The 21,071-nt window shown below is 40.0% G+C and overlaps 1 protein-coding gene across 5 annotated transcripts in view; it reads right to left on the reverse strand.

The window, feature by feature from the left end:
• TNFRSF11A (TNF receptor superfamily member 11a) overlaps positions 1–21,071 on the reverse strand; it is a 62,203-nt gene that overhangs the window by 15,295 nt on the left and 25,837 nt on the right. The window contains exons 4-9 of one of the 5 annotated variants that reach the window (XM_037806273.1): positions 19,462–19,605; positions 16,037–16,130; positions 14,871–14,962; positions 14,069–14,182; positions 11,109–11,161; positions 9,075–9,831 (exon numbers count right to left, since the gene is read on the reverse strand). In XM_037806273.1, coding sequence (XP_037662201.1) covers positions 9,075–9,831; positions 11,109–11,161; positions 14,069–14,182; positions 14,871–14,962; positions 16,037–16,130; positions 19,462–19,605 — 1,254 coding nt within the window. Of the gene's footprint in view, positions 1–9,074; positions 9,835–11,108; positions 11,162–14,068; positions 14,183–14,870; positions 14,963–16,036; positions 16,131–19,419; positions 19,606–21,071 lie in introns of all 5 variants that reach the window. The other 4 variants (XM_037806272.1, XM_037806271.1, XM_037806270.1 and 1 more) reach the window with 4 other exon arrangements.

Here is a 21,071-nt window from a genome sequence, read left to right on the forward strand (position 1 = left end):
TTAAACTCTCCCTCATATCTGAAGGACAGTTTTGCCGGATATAGGATTCTTGGTTGGTGGTTTTTTTCTTTCAATATCTTAAATATATCACACCACTTCCTTCTTGCCTCCATGGTTTCTGCTAAGAAATCCTCACATAGTCTTATCAAGCTTCCTTTGTATGTGATAGATCGCTTTTCTCTTGCTGCTTTCAGGATTCTCTCTTTGTCTTTGACATCTGATAATCTGATTATTAAGTATCTTGGTGTAGGCCTATTCAGATCTATTCTGTTTAGGGTACGCTGCACTTCTTGGATCAGTAATTTTACATCTTTCATAAAAGATGGGAAATTTTTGTTGATTATTTCCTCTAATATTGCCTCTGCCCCTTTTCCCTTCTCGTCTCCTTCTGGGACATCTATGACACATACATTTATGCGTTTCACATTGTCATTCAGTTCCCTGAGATGTTGCTCATATTTTTCCATTCTTTTCTCTATCTGTTCTTTTCTGTGTAGGATTTCAGGTGCCTTGTTCTCCAGTTCCTGAGTGTTTTCTTCTGCCTCTTGAGATCTGCTGTTGTATGTCTCCATTGTGTCTTTCATCTCTTGTGTTGCACCTTTCATTTCCATAGATTCTGCTAGTTGTTTTTTCAAACTTTCAATTCCTACCTTATATTTGCCCAGGGTTTTGATTATACACTTCATCTCTTTTGCCACAACTTCCCAAAACTTTTTGAATTGATTTATCATTAGTTGTTTCAATTCCTGTATCTCAGTTGAAGTGTAAGTTTGTTCCTCTGACTGGGCCATAACTTCATTTTTCTTAGTGTAGGTTGTAGTTTTTCTGTTGTCTAGGCATCTGGGTTCCTTGATTACTGCAATCAGGTATTCCCAGACCAGAACAGGCTCAGATCTCAGAAGGGGGCAATATTCAGTATCAGGTCTCCCTGAGGTTGTGTCTTAGAAGACTGACACACCCGTGAGTCCTCAAGCCACTGTGCTTTTCCTAACCTGCCCAGCAGGTGGTACCTGTCATCCTGTTGCTCCTGACTGGTGTAAAGGGGGTGTGGCCCCCTTAGTCCTTAGTATATGTTTTGGCTGTTTTCTCCCAGGCTCTGGGGTCTGGTTCTGAATGGAAGGCTGGTAGTAGGGCTGGGCACCACCTCCTTCCTCTTAAGGAAGATACAGCCCTAGGGAACGATCATCAACATTTAAGTAGGTTCTTTATCTCTCTGACTCTGCTATCTCCACCCTTGTCTGGGTCAGAGAGCTGTGACCTGAAAATGGCTGTGGCTTTCTCCACTGAGCTGCCCAGGTTGAGAGAGAGAAAAAGGGACAGAAAGCCCCCCTTCAGGGCCAGTCCATGGTCCCCCCAGCTTCACCCACTGGCCAGAGACAGCACCTGGTCCTCTGGGCTCCCCCTCCTGGCACAGAGAAGTCCTCTGGCTCTTTAAGGTTGGTTGTCACTAAAAGCCTATGTCTGCTTTTTGGAGATTTCCCTCAGGAACTCTATTTTACAGGGAGTAGTGAGAGCATTCAAATTCCTATAAATGGGGCAATTCCTAAGACCATAAGCAAGAACAAGCCCAGGACAAAACTCAGGCACAGAAAAGATAGAGAGGACCCTGCACTTATTCTCCTTGGGCTGGTTTTCTTGATAGGAGGGTTAAACTCTGAAGGAAAGCACGAGCCAATGCTGAGCCAATTTGCAACGACTGTGAAAGTTGCTTGGTGCGGTGATTTTTTGGCTTTTGTTGCTCTTGGTATAAAGGAAATCACTGTCACATCACTAATTAGATACTAACTTAAGGAACACAGAGCTCAAGGCCCAAGTCTCAGACTTAACACTTTAAAATATTAGAAGGTACAGTGTGCAACAAAAGATTATAAGATAGGGGAAAAAACAGGATGATGGCTTATCCAAAGAAACAAGATAAAAATCCAGAAACCACCAATGTAGATGACCAGACTTTGGACATACCAGGAAAAGACTTTTAAAAAAATGGTCCTCAATATGCTCAAGGAGATAAAGGAAAATCCAGAAAAACCATTTGAGTAAGTCAGGAAAAACAATGAATGAACAATATAAGAATCTCAATAAAGAGAGGAAATTTTAAAAAGGAACCAAACAGAAATACTGGTGTTGAAACCACATTGACTGAAATGAAAAAATCCTAGAGGGTTTCAACAGCAGATTGGAGCTGGCAGAAGAAAGAATTAGTGAATTCAAAGACATGAGAATGGAAATGATTCAGGCTGAGGAGCGCAAAGAAAAACGAAGGAAAAAAGTGAACAGAGCCTAAGAGACCCGTGAGAAACCGTCAAGTGTACCAATATACACTTCATGGGAGTCCCAGAAGGAAAAGAAAGAGAAAAAGGGCCAGAGGAATAGTCGAAGAAATAATGGCAGAAAACTTCCCAAATTAACAAATGACATGATTATGCAAATTCAAGAATCCCAATGAACACCAAACAGCATAAACTCAAAGAGAATCACGTCCAGACACATAGTAGTTAAACTTTTGGATGCCAAGGACAAGGAGAGATTTCAAAGCTGCAAAAGAAAAGGGGTCAATTTCTCATCAAAAATCAGGGAGGCAAGAAGAGAGTAGGATGAAATATTTAAAGTGTTGAAAGAAAACAATTGTCAACCAAGAATTTTATATATGGTGAGACTATCTTTTAAAAATGAAGGAGAGTTTAAGACAGTCCCAGATAGCCAAAAGCTGAGGGGATTTTTAACCCCTAGACCTGCCCTACAAGCAATGATAAAGGGAGTTCTTCAGACTGAAAGGAAAGGACACTAGCCAATCATCAAATTTATATGGAATAGTAAGGGGCCCAAATAGCCAAAACCATCTTGAAGAAAGTTGGAGGATTCACACACCTTGACTTTAAAACTTATTACAAAGCCAAGTAATCAAAACAGCATGGCACTGGTGCAAATACAGACATATAAGACCAATGGAATCAAATTGAGAGCTCAGAAATAAACCCTCACATCTATGGCCAACTGATTTTTTTTTTTAATCTTCCAATCAAATTTTACTTTTTATATTCAATAATTATCTATAAAAGTACCCACTATATTTAACTATAAATACATTTAGATATATTTAATAAATTGTATACTAGTAACAGTTAGAATTTCATTCAGAAGAAAAAATTTCATGCTTAGCACTTTATAGGAATCTTCATAGGAAATAAAGTATAAAAAACACACACACACACACACACGCACATATTTGTTGCAGAGAAGCTGTGATCTTTCATCAATGTCTGCCAAGGTTACGAAAGGGGAGATGACACATATTTGCTGTCCTTGGCCTTGATGGTCCCCTCCATCTGTGAAGTTTCCTAAGTCTATGATTTGCTGAGGTATAAAAAGCTCCCTAATGGTCAGTTGTTGGTCAGGGCTTGATGGAGGAAGCTTTTTTCCCTTCGTAAAGTCTGACAGCCCCCACTCAGAAACACTTGTTTTGCCAAAAAGCCTATTGCAGATTTAAAAAACGAAACCCAACCCAAACCATCAGAAATGAACTTGTTTTAACATGGAGAGCTGCCCATACACATGGCTGAGACTCTGAGCTTTACCTGGGAATCAATGACAAATATCAGTGCTCCTGTTCCCCTGAAGATCATCTCATAGTCAAATGTAGGGTCAAAAAAGTCAATCTGCCCTGGGAAGTCCCAAATCTGAAAATTAACAAAGGAGCTGTTGGAAACATCTTCCCGGCGTATCTTGTTAGTGCTCTCCAGGAACAGGGTTTCGTTGGGAGACATTTTGTGAAAGACAACTTTCTGAATAGATGACTTGCCACTTCTCCTCAGGCCCATGAGCAAGATTCTTGGCTTCACCTCAGTGCTGAAGGGATCGCTGAAGTCCAGAACTCCCTGCTCAGCCCCGCTGTCCGGGTCGGCGTCGGAGGAGTCGGGCCCGTCCCCGTAGTCTGCTAGCCCCACCAGCTCCTCCTCCTCCTCCTCCTCCTCGTCCTCCTCCTCCGGCTTCCCCAGCACCTGGCTCATAGTGCCCTCGGGCCGGCCGGCCCCGGGGCGGCGGGGGTCCCGGGTGGGGCCAATCCTCCGCGCCTTCCGCCCGCAACCTGTTTCTGAATTTAGGTTTTGACTGGAGCTTAGTGGGAGACAGCTAAGGAGGGGGCCGTGCGTCGCCCGCCGCCCAGGTCTCTGTCCCGTGGTTCCCCCCAACTGATTTTTGATGAGTGCCAACTTCACTCAATGGGGAAAGAATAGTCTCTTCAACAAATCGTGCAAAAGAATGAAAGTGGACCCCTATGTCTTACCCTATAACAGAACTGACTTGAAATGGATCGAAGACCTGAATATAAGAAACGAAGCTATAAAACTTCTAGAAGAAAACACAGGGAAGCATTTTCAGGACCTTGTGCCAGGCAATGGTTTCTTAGACTTTACACCCAAAGCATAAGCAACAAAAGAAAAAAGAAATAAATGGTACTTCATCAAAATTAAAAACTCTTCTGCTTCAAAGGACTTTATCATGGAAGCAAAAAGACAATTTACGGAATGGGAGAAAATATTTGTAAACCACATATATGATAAGGGTTTAATATACAGAATATACAAATAACACCTACAACTTAATAACAAAAAGACAACCCACTCAACTGAAAAATGGCCCAAGAACTTGAATAGACAGCTCTCCAAGGAAGATACACAAATGGCCAAAAAAGCGCATGAAAAGATGCTCAACATCTTTAGCCATTAGGGAATTGCTAAGCAAAACCATGAGATACCATTTCACACCACTAGAATGACTACTATTTAAAAAATAGAAAATAACAATTGTTGGAGAGAATGTGGAGAAATAGGAACATTTGTTCATTGTTGGTGGCAATGTAAAATGGTGCAATCACTGTGGAAAACATTTTGATGGTTCCTCAGAAAGTTAAGTATAGAATTACCATAGGACTAACAATCCCACTTCTAGGCATATACCCAAAAGATTTGAAAGCAAGGACTTGAATATAGATATTTGCACACTGCTGTTCATAGCAGCATTATTCACAATTGCCAAAAGATGGAGGAACCCAAGTGTCCATCAACAGAAGAATGGATAAACAAAATTTGGTATATACATATGTAAAATGGAATATTATTCAGCTATTAAAAGGGATGACATTCTGATACATGCAACAACATAGATGAACCTTGAAAACATCATGTTGAATGAAATAAGCCAGACACAAAAGGACAAATATTCTATGAGTTCACTCATATGAAATATTTAGAATAGGCAAATTCATAGACACAGAACTAGAATACAGTTTATCAGTGGCTGGGATAGGGGTAGGAAATAGGAGTTAATGCTTAATTGGTGCCGAGTTCTGTTTGCGGTGATGGAAAAGTTTTGGTAAAGGATGGTGATGGTGGCACAACATTGTGAATGAAATCAACACCACTGAATAATATATTTGAATGTTGTTAAAGGGGGAAATTTTAGTTTCTATATATGTTATTAGAATAAAAATTTTTTTAAAATCCCACAGAATTATACAACAGTGGACCCTAATGTAAACCATGGACTATAGTTAACAGTAGAATTATAATAATATTGTTTCATCAATTATAACAAATGCACCACACTAATGCAGTGTTAATAATAGGGAAAATTGTGTGGGAGAGGAAAGTATATGGGAATTCGATATCTTCTGCATGATTTTTCTGTAAACCTTCAACTTCTCTAATTAAAAAAATAAAATCAATCTGGCTTCTTCTAGTCAGGCGAAAATTAACTTGGCCCGCTTCCTGATGTTCTTGGGCAGACTCCACGGATGTTTTGCATAGCTAAGCACCAGACAAAGACAGAAAAAGCAGTGTAACCTTTTTGTAAATTAACACTACTTAGTTGATGACACTTTCTTTTCTTTCTTCTATGCCTAGATGTTTAGTGCTGGAGAAATAAAAGATTAAGAAAAACAGTCTACGCCATTGTTTTAACTCTTTAGGGGAAAGTACAGATTTGGCTTTTGGTTTCATGACACTAAGAAGAAAAAAAAATTCAGACACCTTTTTTTTTGCAGAAATGTAAAAACTGATCCTTAACTTAATATGGAACTGTAAGGGTCCTTGAATAGCTAAAATAATCTTGAAAAAGAAAAATATCGTTGGAGACTCACATTTCCCAATTTCAAATTATACTACAAAGCAAAAGTAATCAAAGGAGTGTAGTACTGTCTCAGAGGTAGAAAATAGATCAATGGAACAGAATTGAAAGTTTAGAAATAGACCAACATATCTAAGGTCAATTGATTTTTGACAAGGATGCTAATTACATGCAGTGGAGAAAGAATAGTCTCTTCAACTAATGGTTTGGGAAAACTGGATATACACATGTAGAAAAATGACCCTTACTTCATACAATACAAAAAATCAACTCAAAATGGATCAAGGACTTAAATATAAAAGCTAAAATTCTAAAACACTCAGAAAATAGGTGCAAATCTTCATGAACCAGCAATGGATTCTTAGATATGATACCAAAAGTAGGAGCAACAAAAGAAACAAGAATAATTTGATTTCATCAAAATTAAAACCTTTTGTGCATTGAAGGAAATTATTAAGAAAGTGAAAAGACAACCTACAAAATGGGAAAAAAATAATTTCAAATCGCATATCAAATAAGGGTTTAATATCCAGAACATATGAAGAACTTTCACAATGCAACAACAAAAAGACAAACCACCCAATTAAAAAATGGGCAAAGGACTTGAATAGATAATTCATGGTCAACTTATATATGAAAAGATGGTCAACATCATTAGCCATCATTATCCCTTAGGGAAATGCAAATCAAAACCACAAGATACCACTTCACACCCATAAGGATGGCTATTATTAAAAACAAGGAAAATAACAAATGTTGGGGAGGATGCTGAGAAATTGGAACTGTAGTGCATTGTTGGCAGAAATGTAAAATGCTGCAGCCACTGTGGAAAGCAATGTGGCAGCTCCTCAAAAAGTTAAACATAGAATTACCATATGACTCGGCAACTCCACTTCTAGATATTCACCCAAAGAGAGTGAAAAGAAGGTCTCAAACAGATACTAGTACACCAGTGTTTATAGCAGCATTATTTACAACAGTCAAAAGCCAGAAACAACCCAAGTGCCCATCAGGAAATGAATGGATAAACAAAATGTGGTATACACACAAAATGGAATATTATTTGGCCATAAGGTTGAATGAAGTTATGAGACATGCTGCAACATGGAAGAACCTTGATGACACTAGGCTCTGTGAAAAAAGCAAGGAACGTAAGGTCAAAAACTGTACAATATCACTTGCAAGAGATGACTAGAAATAGCAAATGTGCAGACACAGAAAGCAGATTAGAGGCTGGGGGCAGGGGAGAAGGGGAGAAGGGAAGAGAGAGTGTTTATTTGTAAAAATAAAAAATGAAAAGGAAAGAAAACTGCGCTGATTTTAAAATGTCTGAACATTTGACATTTTACCAGGCTTGTCAGTTCCATCACAATTAAAAAAAAAAAAAGCAGCAGCAGCAGCAGCAGCAGCAGCTGCAGGCCAGCACTGTTCTTCTAAGAACTGCTGATGATTTTCACGCAGTGGCAAATGCCACCTTCCTGGTGTCACCAATTGAAAACCTGGTCTGCCCAAGACTAAACATAGGCCACTCCACTCCCCACAACCCAGATGACTAGTGCTCCACGTGCCTCATTTCCAAGGGGAAGAAACTCAATGCCAGCAAAGAAATAGAACAATGTAGACAAACAATAGAGCCAACTTTTCAATCACAGAAATACCTTAAAATTTTAAAAAAGAATTTTGAGGTCTTCTGAAGGAAAAAAAAATACCAGTTCTTTGAAAAATATCCCAAAACATCTTTTCCCTTTCCAGTTTAACTGAGGATGGATATTACAGAATTTGTACATCCATGAATCTATCGGTTGCAGCAAAACCACAAAACAGATGAAAGTACCACTGTTCTACCAAATGAAGCTAAGAGTCCCCATCTCCACTGGGCAGAACAGTCCCTGTGTTGAGGGCATGAATTATAAAATCCATGGGCAGGGTTACAAAATAAATCAAAGACAGGCTGCTAGTGCTACCTGAGCCTAAATGAAGAGGCAAGAAAGCAGCAGCTTGAAATGAGAGGGTGGTCCATGAATGGGCTTTTATTTATTTTTGAGGATGAGAGGACTTTGTGAATTCCCTAAATAGAAGGAAAAATTTTGAGTATATAATCTATATCCATATATTCACTTTTCTGGACAGAGTGCCTATAGCTTTCATAAGATTCTCTAAGTGTCCCCAACCCCTCCAGAGCTGGAGGAAGCTGGGACATCAGCTGCAAAGTTCCTTGTGACTACATAATAAAACAGATGGTATTTTACCCTAGTGAAGAAAAGTCATAATATTATAATTGGTGGGTTGTCCCTGCTCAAGCATTGTTGCAGCAATAAATCTCTATAATGATTTTAAATTGTAAAATTATCCTCCTAGTTCCATAAATCTACTACACAAAGTGGTTATAGAAGGGGCTTCTCATATAAACATCAGAGGACAGTTTTACCGCATCATTAATTTGGCACAGAACCAACATGCGACTCACAATAAATATTAATTCATTAAGGATTAATTAAACAATTTTGTTTATCTTCCTAAAATTTGTAAGTGCTTTCTTGGGGTAGACTAAAGGATCCTAGGTTGCTTTAAAACCAAAAACACTCAGAAATCTCTGGGAATGGTTTCACTGTGGCCAGTTCTGAGGACAATGTTGGTTTTGCTTGAGGAATCAACTCTCTAACGCCATCCCACGAAGCTTGAACACAAAAGGGAACGGGGCATGTACCAACACAGAAACAGCTCCAGAAGCAGAAGGTAAGTCACAGGGCAGTGGGCACCATCCACAGACCCAACGTGTTTACTGAAGCAAAACCCATCTGTCAAGAAGCTTCTCAAAAGAAAATGGACAAGCTGAGCTGTTCTCAGCTTACTTCCCCAGTTCCCTAACTGGTTTGTGAAACCTACCCCAAAACACTGCACCAAAAGCCAGCCTTTCGGCTCAGGGCTGAGAGACCAGGGAAGTCACTTACCAGATGCAGGAGGGTGGTCACTGGAGGAACTTCCGGAACCAGGGCTTCCTCCCCTGGCTGAGCTTGGCAGTTTCCCATCAGCCCCACCCAAGGGCTGGTCTCCCCCCTCTGCCATGTCCGCTGCTTCTTCCAGGGGGAGGCCCATGCTATAGGCGCACTGGGGCAAGGGTCCACTTTTGGGGGAACCCAAGATGGGGTCCCGGTCCTCCCCAGGAAGGTTCCTGCAGTCTGCAGAGCCACCTGCCCAGGTGGAGTTGGCTGCCCAGTCTGAGCAATGCCCAGCCTCCACCTCCTTCTGCAAGTACATTTCGGAGGAGGCAGGAATCCAGTCAGTCCTGCACAGGGGCTCAGCAAAATCGCAGCTTTCTGCATCCACCATGCCCTCTGTCCCAGTGAAGCACTGGCTTAAGCTGTCATTCTCTCCCACCTCCAGGGGCTCAGAGAAAGGGGGTGTGGATTTGCTTCCGGGCTGAGTCGGGCACAGGAGAGAGTCTGGGGGCTGGGAGGGCCTGTCCACATACTCGTCTTCCATGGGAACCTGCCCGAAGGGGTCACCCTGGACCTCGCTGACCACGGAGAGCAGCAGGGCATCTTCTCCTCTGGCACCCACACCCCCAGGGACTCCATGGCCATCTGGACAGCACATGTTCTCGGAAAACATCTTCTCTTCCAGAGTCAGCAGGAAGGCACCTTCATGAGCTTCCCGCTGGCTAGTGGCTGCCACCGGGGTGCGGCTGAAACTGTCGCCCGGGGACTCCTGCTGATGGAGATTCAGAAGGTGGGCGTGTTAGTGCCTAGACTTATTCGATCGAACACAGCTCTGCCCAACGCTGCTGAAAATGGTATTTATACTAATTATTTTTCCCTCTAACAAGTACAGATGGAACATTCACCATAGCACTTCATGGTGTCATTTAATATTAGAGTAAAAAATAAAATAAATTCAAATCATTAAGGGTGGGGAAGAACCCTAAAATGAACACAGCCAGAAACAAATGACTCTAACAAATACTTAGAGTGAATAAATGAACAGCGTAATTACACTGCAGCAAGTTAGAACTAACCCAAATAACTTCTCAGCACAGTATTTTTACCATATACCCTCCAACTCAAGGCAAAAAGAACTGTAAACAAATATTGAACTCTAGTTAGTAGGTTTGTTTTTAGCTGTGAAGTGGGTTAGCAATTCTGAAACCACTTTCTGTGTATTCGAGAATTGAATAAATGAGCGAATATACTTATAGAGACTAATGGGAGCAGATTTCACACTACTGGAGAAGGAAAGGTTCAAATACAGAAAAGGGGAAGAGAATGAATCCTGTGATGTTGGGACTAGAACTAGAGAAATCAGTATGAACTCATGGTTTAAAATTCATACATTTTTATATCTAGGAAAATAGATCTATAGGATGTACTGGGATAATCACTGAAGTTTTAATATCAAACGTAGATTGGAAATAGTATTGTACCACTGTGAACTTCCTTGATTTTGATATACCTACGATAGTTATGTAAGAGAATGTCCTTGTTCTTAAGAAATAAACACTGAAATATTTACGGACATGGGAGCCCAATGTCCACTGTTCACTCTAAAATGGTTCAGGAAAAAATATAGCAAATAATAAAGCAACGTGACAAAATGCAAACAATTGGTGAATCTGAATAAAGAACATACGGAATTTTTGTACTATTCTTGCTACTTTTCTATAATTTTGAAATTATACCAAAATAAAAAGTTACCGAAATAACTACAGTGTAAAGGAAAGATGCAGCTCTTTCCTTCCGGGAATCTGTATTAAACAATCAAGATTGGTACCAAAAAATAACACATATGTATACAGAGATAGCAGAAGTGGAATGAAATACAAAGAAAACAGGCATTTAGGAGGAGTGTGGACTTGGGCTTCCTGGGTTTTGAGATTTGATTCTCTCATTAAAATACCCTTTAACAATGGGGCTTAATTTTGGCAGTAATAGTAATATCGACCTAACTGTTAAAAGTATAAAGGAAGCACTCAAGGGCTTTAACTTTACCTTATTTCCTCTTAGGCCGCCGCATGCCTCACTGACCCAGTGCCACAAACTAGCTATAAAAACAAAGCAAAATAATGGTGTCATATGCTGATGTCAATAAAATAGAGATTTCCTATTTTAAACACAGGATTATTGACTATTCTGTCAGTCTGTTATTATCTTTACACATAATCTTCTGCAAGTCGTGTACTGATAGTCCTGGGAGTGAAAATATTTAAAAACAAATCAATTGATTTAGAGACTACGAAGGCATCTTACTCCTCCTATCAAAAACAGAACTTCCTATTCTCTGTAGAGCAAAAACTGTCACTGATGTTCCGATAAATACCTGGGCACATTTGGGTGCTGTCCATGTGGCAGTTATGTCCTTTCTCATTCCATTAGCAACTTTTCTTTGACTATGAAGGCCTAGGTGGGCACCAAAGGGGACCAAAGATGACACATTTAAGAGATGGAGGTTCCAGTTAACTAGCTCCGGTCTGTGTACAGTGAAAGCAAAATGCAAGCAGGAAGGCTACATGTCAGACCGAGCTGTGTTCCAAATCCTTGTCCACAAGACCCTGCTGCCTCTTAAAGAAAGAACAGTATGTTCCATGGCCTATTCAAAGCACATCACTAATTTTAAAAGTACAAGTGATGAAACCTAAAAAGTAAAATCTGTGAATTAAAAAAAATCTATGAATTTATATGATACAAAGATAAAATTTTACACTGCCATAAATGAATATTTAATGTTAAATTCACAATACAGACTAATATAATTTGTAAGGTAGTTAGGAGGTCATCAAGGCTCCATTGGCAGATAATCACAGTCCATAAAAACAGCTAACGAGGCCTCCCGTCTACTGAACACTCCCATGTTGTCAGGCTGTGCTAAGCGGTCTACACACGTAATCTCATTTATGGCACAGACTATTATGTGACTTTGCATAGCTTTTTTAACCTCTCCAAGCCTTAGTCTCCTCATCATAATGTGGGGAAAATAACAATGCCTACCTCATGGCACTGTTGTGAAGATTTTAGTATATGTAAAATGCATAGAGTGGTGCTAGCACATACTAAATATTCAATATATGTCAGCTATCGCTACCATCATCATCATCATTCTTGCTATTTTTCTATAATTTCAAAATCATATCAAAATAAAAAGAAAGTTGCAGCTCTTTCTCTTCAGGAGTCAGTCCTAGACAATTAGGAATAGAACTAAAAAATATTTGTACATGCAATTGATAACTGAATAATATTTGTATTTGTATTTGATAACCATTCGTACTATTATTACTACTGTGGTAACCTCTCCTCTGGATGACTGCAAAAGCCCACCGAACTGGTGTGCCTGCATCCGCTCTCACTCACCCCCAAATCTGTTTTCTCCACTAAAACCAGAGGGCTGTTTGTGCTCCCCTTTGCTAAAAAGGAGCAAAGTCCTTAATGAGACCTGCCCGCCGCTCAGTTTCATCTCTGTGCTCCTTACTCCAGCAGCACCTGCCTTCCTTTAAACCCCCCAACTCACCATGTTTCCTCCATCACACTGTTCTCTCTGTACAGATGCTTTCGATTTTCCTTGGCCCCCTTGAGCAAGTTAGTTCCAACGGCCTTCCGACTCAGCCCAAGCCTGTGTCATCTGCTCACCTGGAGGTACCTTCCCTTTTGGTATTCGGCCTCACACTGTGGCCCTAACTCCTACGATGCCCACTAGCACGTGTCAGTGAGCCCGAGGATACTGACAGTGTTGGTGTTTGCTCAGGGCCCAGACCATCCCTGGTGCCCCATACATGTGCTGAATGATGAATGAATGAATAGAAAACTAGGAGTCATAATTCCTGATTGAGTAAACTGTTAGGCCCATTGTCTTTCAAAATGTGGCAGTAAAATATTATCAAAGAGAAAAAAAATTAAAGAACAAAACATTGGGAAGTCTGTTTATCTGGCACAAACATGCCCACACGGGCAGGCACTCATTGTCTGGACAGGCATGATGCAAATCCTCAGTTACAAGGTTGTTACGGACACACAGTTGTAGATAATAAAAATATTCAATGATGAACACACTTAAAAAATTGATCTCTACTGAAACATTGCTCTGTACTTAACATTGGACATCTTCAACCACCATCTTCACTGTTTGATTAATCTCTCAATTGGCCAGTGTGACATCAGGGTTTCATGAAGTCCATGAATGTGATATAGGAGAACTGACCACATCACATCAAAGCAGAGGGCACCAGATAAACAAGCAAGGAACTGAAAATGGTAAAGGATGGTGAAACAACAGGTGCTTCAAAAAAGAATGACTAGAATACCAAAAGATTAAGGAATGTTTTGAGGAAACCTGATGAAGCCTTGAATCCTTTGGCAAAAATCATACTTTTTTAGTTCTGTTGTGTAAAAGTCAAACATGATGTGATGTCTTAAGACACTATCAAAAAACTTTTCAGAAAAATTATTCCTGAGAAACAAAATAATACTTTTTTGGTTTATTCTTAAGAATGAGCACCTTAATTTTACTGAATATAAGACAATCAACTTTTCATAATTTTGGATTCATATTTCAAGATAACACCCCAATCGAGACTTCTCCCCACCATTTACTTGAACATTTTGTCCCTAAGTAGGCTCACTTAAAATGGTTGTATTCCAGGATAAATGTGACCCCTTATATATCCGATTTGCACAAACTATACATCAACACGTGGCTTATAAGTCATGGATTTTCCGAATGCTAGAATATTTTTGTTTGTTTTTACACAAATAGGCAGAATGATTTTTGCCAGAGAGCAAGGAATGAGATAAAGAGTGTTTCAGTGTAGTTTAATTGCGACCAGCTCAAGGCACTTATTTTAAGCAGATCCCACAGGAATCAGTGGAGAATCCACCCATCTTCCAAAGCATATACCTATAAATGTATCTATTTCCTTTAAGATTGATTATCAAAAACCACCAATGTGTAGATACAATACCTGTTAGTGCTTTCCCTCTTTTCCTATAGTAAACACCAAAGATGATGGCAGCAACTAATGCCACAGATATGAAGAGAAGCAGAATAATTAAGCTGGGCAAATACGTTTGGGATTCTGTATAGGAAGAAAACAAGAAAAGTTGAATTCAACATTATTTAATTTTACTCTATAAGTTTAAAAACAAAACTCTTCAAATCAATTCCCAGATTAATGATGTTGGTCTAGAATAACAGAAGCAGTGGAGCTCCCAGTCATGACTCTACAATCATCAGAGAGAACTCACATTTGAAAGGGTGGAATCTGTAGTCCAGCCCAGCCCTGCTCTGGCTGGCATCGCTCCGACCAAGGCCAGCCTGGAACCCTCATCACATGGTTCTTCTTTGGACAACTCTACCATGTCCACTGCACCATTGGGTTTCATCTCTATTACACAGAGAACACCTTGATAGCCCCAGATGGGTGGCCTCTGCCGGCAAAAGGAAGGCCCCTATCCTATCTCTTTCGAAATAATCACATGGCACCAGGGCTTTGCTGGTCATGAGAATGGAACCACAGCCACACTGTGAGACATTTTCAGTATTTCTTCTACAACACAATGGACTCATCCACTGTTCTTCACTTCCCACTCAAGCACTTCATTGCTCTGGGTTTACCTGACCTGGTTTCCTGCTCTCCCGCCTTGCCTCTGACCATGGATGAGATGGGATGAAAAGAAAAGTGAAAGATGAACCCCTCTAAGACAATCTAGAAGAACTTATTATAGTGGGGTTCATCTACCAACCAACATGCTCTTTTTAAATACCTTTAGGTGATTTTCTCATTGGCAGAGAACTGCAAACCACATCTGATTTCTCAGTCCCGTGATGCTTTTCTGCCTTTCCAAGAATGGTACAACTGTGGGGTGAAAAGTAGTTAAGTGCTTTGATTTAAAAAGAAAAAAAAGCTACAAAGTTCCACATCACTGGATTGCTAGCTCCTTCGGGAGAGGAAGTCACGCCTTCTTAAACAAAAGTAACTGCTGCCAGTGTTCTCTGAGAACTACTCTGACAGTGTGATCAGGAAGATTAGATTGATGTCTTTAGTAAAGAATATTTCAAAGGTTTCAAGCACTGGAGCTAAGTGATAAATTTTTATGATTACTCTTTTCAAGTTGAAAATAAGAAATTTTTTTCAACATAAAACTATAGAGTAGATCAGAAAATAAATATTTAATAAGAATTATTATATAAGCAACTGAAAGAATCATTACATTGATTATTAGTATTTAACAATGAAATTACATAAGCATGCAATGAAAAGACCCAGGAATTAAACTATAGATACACTCACATAAGTGAAATAGTAAGTATATTTATAAGACTATTCATTACAAAATTGTTTATTACTGCAAAAGACTGGAAACAACCTAAATGACTATCAAGAGGGAATTTATTAAATAAATTAAGATACATCTATACAAATACAATGAAATACTATGCAGTTGTAAAAAGCAATGAAGATCTAAATGAACGAATATGGAATCAGCTCCAAAATACACTAAATAAGAAAAACCAAAGTGTCAATGGTACACAAATATTTATATAAACAGGAGGCTTCTATATGTACATACACAGTGTGCATGCACAAAAACACACACTCACACACACACAAACCTCTGGAAGAATAAACCAGTGGTGATGGAAGTTGGGAAAAGAGGGAGTGCCGAGTGGGTGATAATAAACGTCTTTAATCATTTTCAACTAAATAAAGTTAAAAAAGGGAAAAAAGCTGCAGCATACATTGAGTTGAATACTTGGTTTGATTGGTTTATTTCCCCCATGCTGAACTGACAGATTTTATCTATTTTGACAGAGTTTACAGAGGAAGTCTAACCAAATATAATCAGTCTGCTTCCAGCAATGGAGGTCAAGTTCTTTAAAAATCAGTTGATTTTAGGAGCCTCTCTTAGCTCCTTTCATTGTCACTTACTTGGTCCAGGGTTTGCATTTATCCGTGGAAGAAAAGGCATCTGAGAAGTAGCCGACAAGACAAGGTTTGCACACTGTGTCCTTGTTGAGCTGCACTGTCAAAAAAACAAACAGAAAGAACATACAAAAACCAAACAAGGAACACTTAGAGATCAGCCAGGATGTTCCCGAGGACCAGAGGTCACGAGCTGCCTCTCTCAACCTCTTTTTTTCCCCCATCCCTGCCCCTTGCAAGGTACCTCAATAGTTCCAGCCCCTCTGGACCCAAGAACCAGTTCTGATTCCAGCAATGAGCTCCGGAATTGAGTTCACAAAAGATAACTAGCTCTATGCCGGGCGCTAGCACTGTTCTCCACTGTTTAGGTCCCCACTCTCCGTCCTGACCCTTGGCTGCTCAGAGACCCTGTCCTGGTCACCGATAAATGAGAACCTGCGGACTGACCCATGCCCTAACCAGGCACCTGTCTGCTATTTCCTTCCCACCTTTATGGCTTATATCAGCCTTCATCTGCAGGGAATAGCAGCCCTATTATGGCTCTTGAGGGAAATTTCTTGTCCTGACCCCTTCCGGCCAGCTTAATCTCACCAGTCTGAGAACCGGAGTGACAATGAAGATTTTTCAATAAAAAATAAACAAAACAAAAATCCCTACAGGTGTCTTTTCCTTAGACCACAGGTTGGTGAATTATTTTCTGCAAAGGGCCATACTGTAAATATTCTAGGTTTTGTGGGCTTTTCAGTCTCTGCCACAACTATTACAAAAGTAATCACAGAATGTGATAACTGAATGAGAAGGCTGTACCCCAACAAAACTTGATTTACAAAAACAGGTGCCAGGCTAGAGGTGGGACCCATCAGCCACAGTGCTAAAAGCGGGAGCTGATCCTGGTTAGTAAGTTTATTCATCTTTCTCATATGCTTCATAAACTACATTATTAAAATAACAAATTAATCAGATTTCATATTTCTATTACCTCCACTGCAACTGGCACATAAGGACCCTTTGGTAATGAAGAAGGACACTGGCTACTACGTGATACCATAATCTGGCAATTGGCTACTCCCCAAACCACAAATTACTCTTGAAATTAGTGGTACCCTGTGATCTATTTTCATGAATAAAGCTTAAAAAGAGGAATTAAATGTTCCTGTTCCAACATCAGGTAGGAGTACATTCTTGATTTCTATAATTTAACTTGAGAAGTAGGTTCCTGCCCTTGTTCTAGCAATTTCGATTTGCTTCGAAACTCTATTAACGAAAGTCCAGCTAACATCTAGTGACTCTCATAATTCAAACAGCCTTTTAAAAGATGATCACTGTCTAAATGAATATTCCTCAAAAACAAAGACACTTCCTTTGGGTTGCAAGGAATACAAGCTTTGAAGGGCATTGATTTCCACACCATTGACTTCCACAGCTACTTATACGTTTTCCTTTCCCTTCCCCCCTTTCACAATCATGCTTCTCCCACTTTTCCAAAGAAAGGCACCCTTCTTATGCATCCCAAATCTTGCCATGGTGCCACAACTCTAGGAGGCCAAAGAAAGTGACAAGTTGATGACAGCAAAGCCCCTGAATTCAGGGCACCACAGCAGAGTTGTTTTCCCCCAGCTACCAAGGGCAAATGGGTGGCAATATGAATTGGACATTGTGGACCATGTTGAGCTGTTCTAAATTCAAATACACTGCAAGGTGGGCAGGAGTGATAAATTTCATTCACCCACCTCACCCCTTCTTTTCTCCCCCTCTCATCAAAGAAGGCATCATTCCCCAAGGAGGGTCCTTGAGAAAAGGCAGAGAGGCCATTGGTGAGAAAGTCTGAACACAGCAGTACCCCATTTCATCCAGGTGGCAAACTCGCAGAAAGGCTCCGGACGTTGTCTCTTAGAATCGGAATTCAGAAGGGAGAGGGCTTTCATAGGGACATTTACTTTAATAAGTGAAAAAATCAAGTCTGACTTTTTCCAAGAGACAGCACATCTGATTTAGTCAATACAGTTGAAAAAGAGGACTGACAATACCAGCTAGATTCTGGTATTGTCAGTCTGCTCAATATAAATTGAAATGAATATAATTTCAGTTCTCCCAACCCTGTCCAAGTATGTTGGTTTAAACAAGATGCTTTTAAGTGAAAGACTAACAGGCATAATTAATCATCATTTGTTAGGTCTTGAGAAAACTGCTTTGGTATACTTTCTGTAAGATGGGAAAGTAAATGACTAAGAAATTTTTCTGTGAATCAGGTAGTTTCTATTTCTTTGCTTTCAACAAAATTGAAAGACACCATCAAGTTCTCAATTGATAGGTCGTTAAAAACAATTTTTCATATTACAACACTATGTGATCATGTAATGCAGAAGTTGCAGAAAGAATTGAGTGATATTGCTATGACAGAAGTCCTTCCGTAGCCATTTAGTTATGTGAACAAAAAGTGGAAATAGAATGATGACAAATCCTGTTGCATTTTAGCAATAAATAATATTCATGAATATATGAATTAATTGGAAAAATCCCACTCATTATGAAGTTCAAAAGCTTTTATTTTTATAACTTACCAAAATATAGTGTATTCATTTTTGATCAAGCGTGTAATAATAATGTTAATGACAACTCAGTCCAGAAGAAATGTGTTTTGAGTCACAGGAAATTTTTAAAAATTAAGATTTCAAATAGGTGCATATATTTGATGTAAAGGAGTATGAAAAGGAGATCCATAAAAGCTGTCCAAGCATAAAAATGTAACAGGATAAAATTCTGTGGAGAAAGTGGAATGGATATGAATCTAAGGAAAGAAAGGAACTATGTAAAATTTACAAATTAAAGAAGATAAGTGCATTCTGCAATGGATGATGGTAGGTATCAAATTGCTATGGTGTTTAGATCAATTGAATATTTTTAAAAGTGTTACTGCCATTATAATTCGCTGCAAATGAAGTCCTCAGTAACTATTTACATTTATAATTTTAAAAAGTTGTAGGTGTCAAATTAAAAGTGTGCCAGGGGCTGTGGATGATTGTATGGTTTGTGAATATATCTCAATAAAATTGAATTTTTTAAAATTGCCATGAGTACACAACTAAAAGAACCTCTGCAATAGTAACTTTTCCTCCTAAGTGGGAATCCTAAGGATTCAGGGCTGCTGGAGGCAGACTGCCTCTTCCCCCTGGGGAAGGACGCGCTGGCGTGACAAGGCACGTGGACCGATGACTTACACCCCCTTTCCAGGACCTGAACTGTGCAGTTTACTCTGAGCCTTGCCTGCCGCTGTATCCCACAGATAATCAAGGATCCTCCTCAGGCTCCTCCAGCACCCCCTTGGCTCCCCGAGCGTCAAAGACTCCGTTAACCCGCTCAAAGCTCTCTGCCCCTCTGTTCAACTTAACGATTTAGTAAGTGTAGACAGCCGCCCGGAGCGGATTGCGTACAGGGGTGCTGGGCGCCGAAGCCTGGCGCGCACTCGGTGTTGCGGCGGCAGCAGGCGCAGTCGTCGCTCCAGTGGTACCCGACGGTGCAGGCGCAGCGCCGCGGGGCCGTCCGGTTGCCGGGGTCCACGGCCACCAGAGCCTTGCCTGGAGGAGAGAGGAGAAAGGCGTGGGGCATCCTCCGCGATGAGAAGAAGGAAGCGCGGTGCACACCTTCCAGACACAGCAGCCCGCCTCGCTGTCTTAGAAGAATGAATCATTCGGGACGTGAGGTTTGAGGAACTGTCAAGTTCCTCCTCACACTTCCTGCATTGACACTAAAATATCCCCATAGATTTTTTTTCCTCTCTAATAATTAAGAGTTTTGTGGTTTTTTAAAAGTCAATTTTCCCATTAAAAGGAAGATGAAGGGCTGGGAGTTAACGATAATTGAATATTTTGGCTAATGCAGAACAGTCAGACGTGGTACACAGCTTCTTAATTCTTAGTAAATTCAAACGTGGTCACTATTCTTAAGGCTAACATTGGCTGGACCTAAGAGAACAGGGTTTCTGGAGATTTGGGATTCACCTTGGGATCTTGAAGGGCCACAGGATTATTCAGTTATGAAGACAGGGATAGTTGTGTAATGAGATAAGTGAAAAGTGGAGAAAGTAGAGCGATTGGGCCTGATGGCATCCTCTGAGAATGAACCTCTCTCTCAATATTAGGATAACAGATTAACAGATTTGTAATTTTTCTTTTTTTGACAACACAGCAAATTATCTTACTTCAAATCTCCTGTCCCATTTTAGTTCTTATGGAATACAGGTAAAATGTAGAATGGAGTTGATCTGTTGTACATGGCATACATATATACACACATACACACATATATTTCTATATTTCTAGATAAATACATGTTTCTATAACTATTTATCTACCTATCTATATGATACACAATGATAACATTATTTAAAACAGATCTTCTATCCTTGTAGGATCCCATCTCACCTGATTGTCCAAATCGTCCAAATGGCCCTTGCACCTTATACTCCTGAATACTTATAGGAATTCCAAGGGAAAAACAAACCAGAAACTTGTTCCCTCCTTCATTTTCTCATGTTACAGCCAGCAGGAAGGGACATTTCCTATTCTTTCCAGACCTGAGCATGGGGAACCTGGAGAAATCCCCATTCCCTTCCATGTCCACTCTCTGAAGACCAGGTCAGCTCTGCTGCACCAGTATACATAAACATGTCCATGACACACAGGAACATACATGGATACATGTCACTTCCCTGAAAAATTCTAATTATACCAGGATCCAACTCAAACATAAGTGAATGTAAGCCTGTCTGGCAATGGATAATTTTGACATGTTTTAAAATAGCTAAACGCACTACATTTTTGGCTTTAATAAATTTTAGCAGTGGACAGAATGAATCTTTATTTCCAAGAGACAGCAATGAGTCAAGGTCATTACTAAGCAATGGGAAACAAAAAAAGACTTGATCAGATGTTTCTGCTCAGTGGAGTTCCCATGTTGCTTCCTCCAGCCAAAATATGCCAGCTGTCTCCAACACATTAGAAAAATTATGGTGCTTTAAAAAAATTATTTCCTAGTTCTGTCC

Source organism: Choloepus didactylus, chromosome 16 (genome assembly GCF_015220235.1).
Source record: "Choloepus didactylus isolate mChoDid1 chromosome 16, mChoDid1.pri, whole genome shotgun sequence".
NCBI lineage: Eukaryota > Metazoa > Chordata > Mammalia > Pilosa > Megalonychidae > Choloepus > Choloepus didactylus.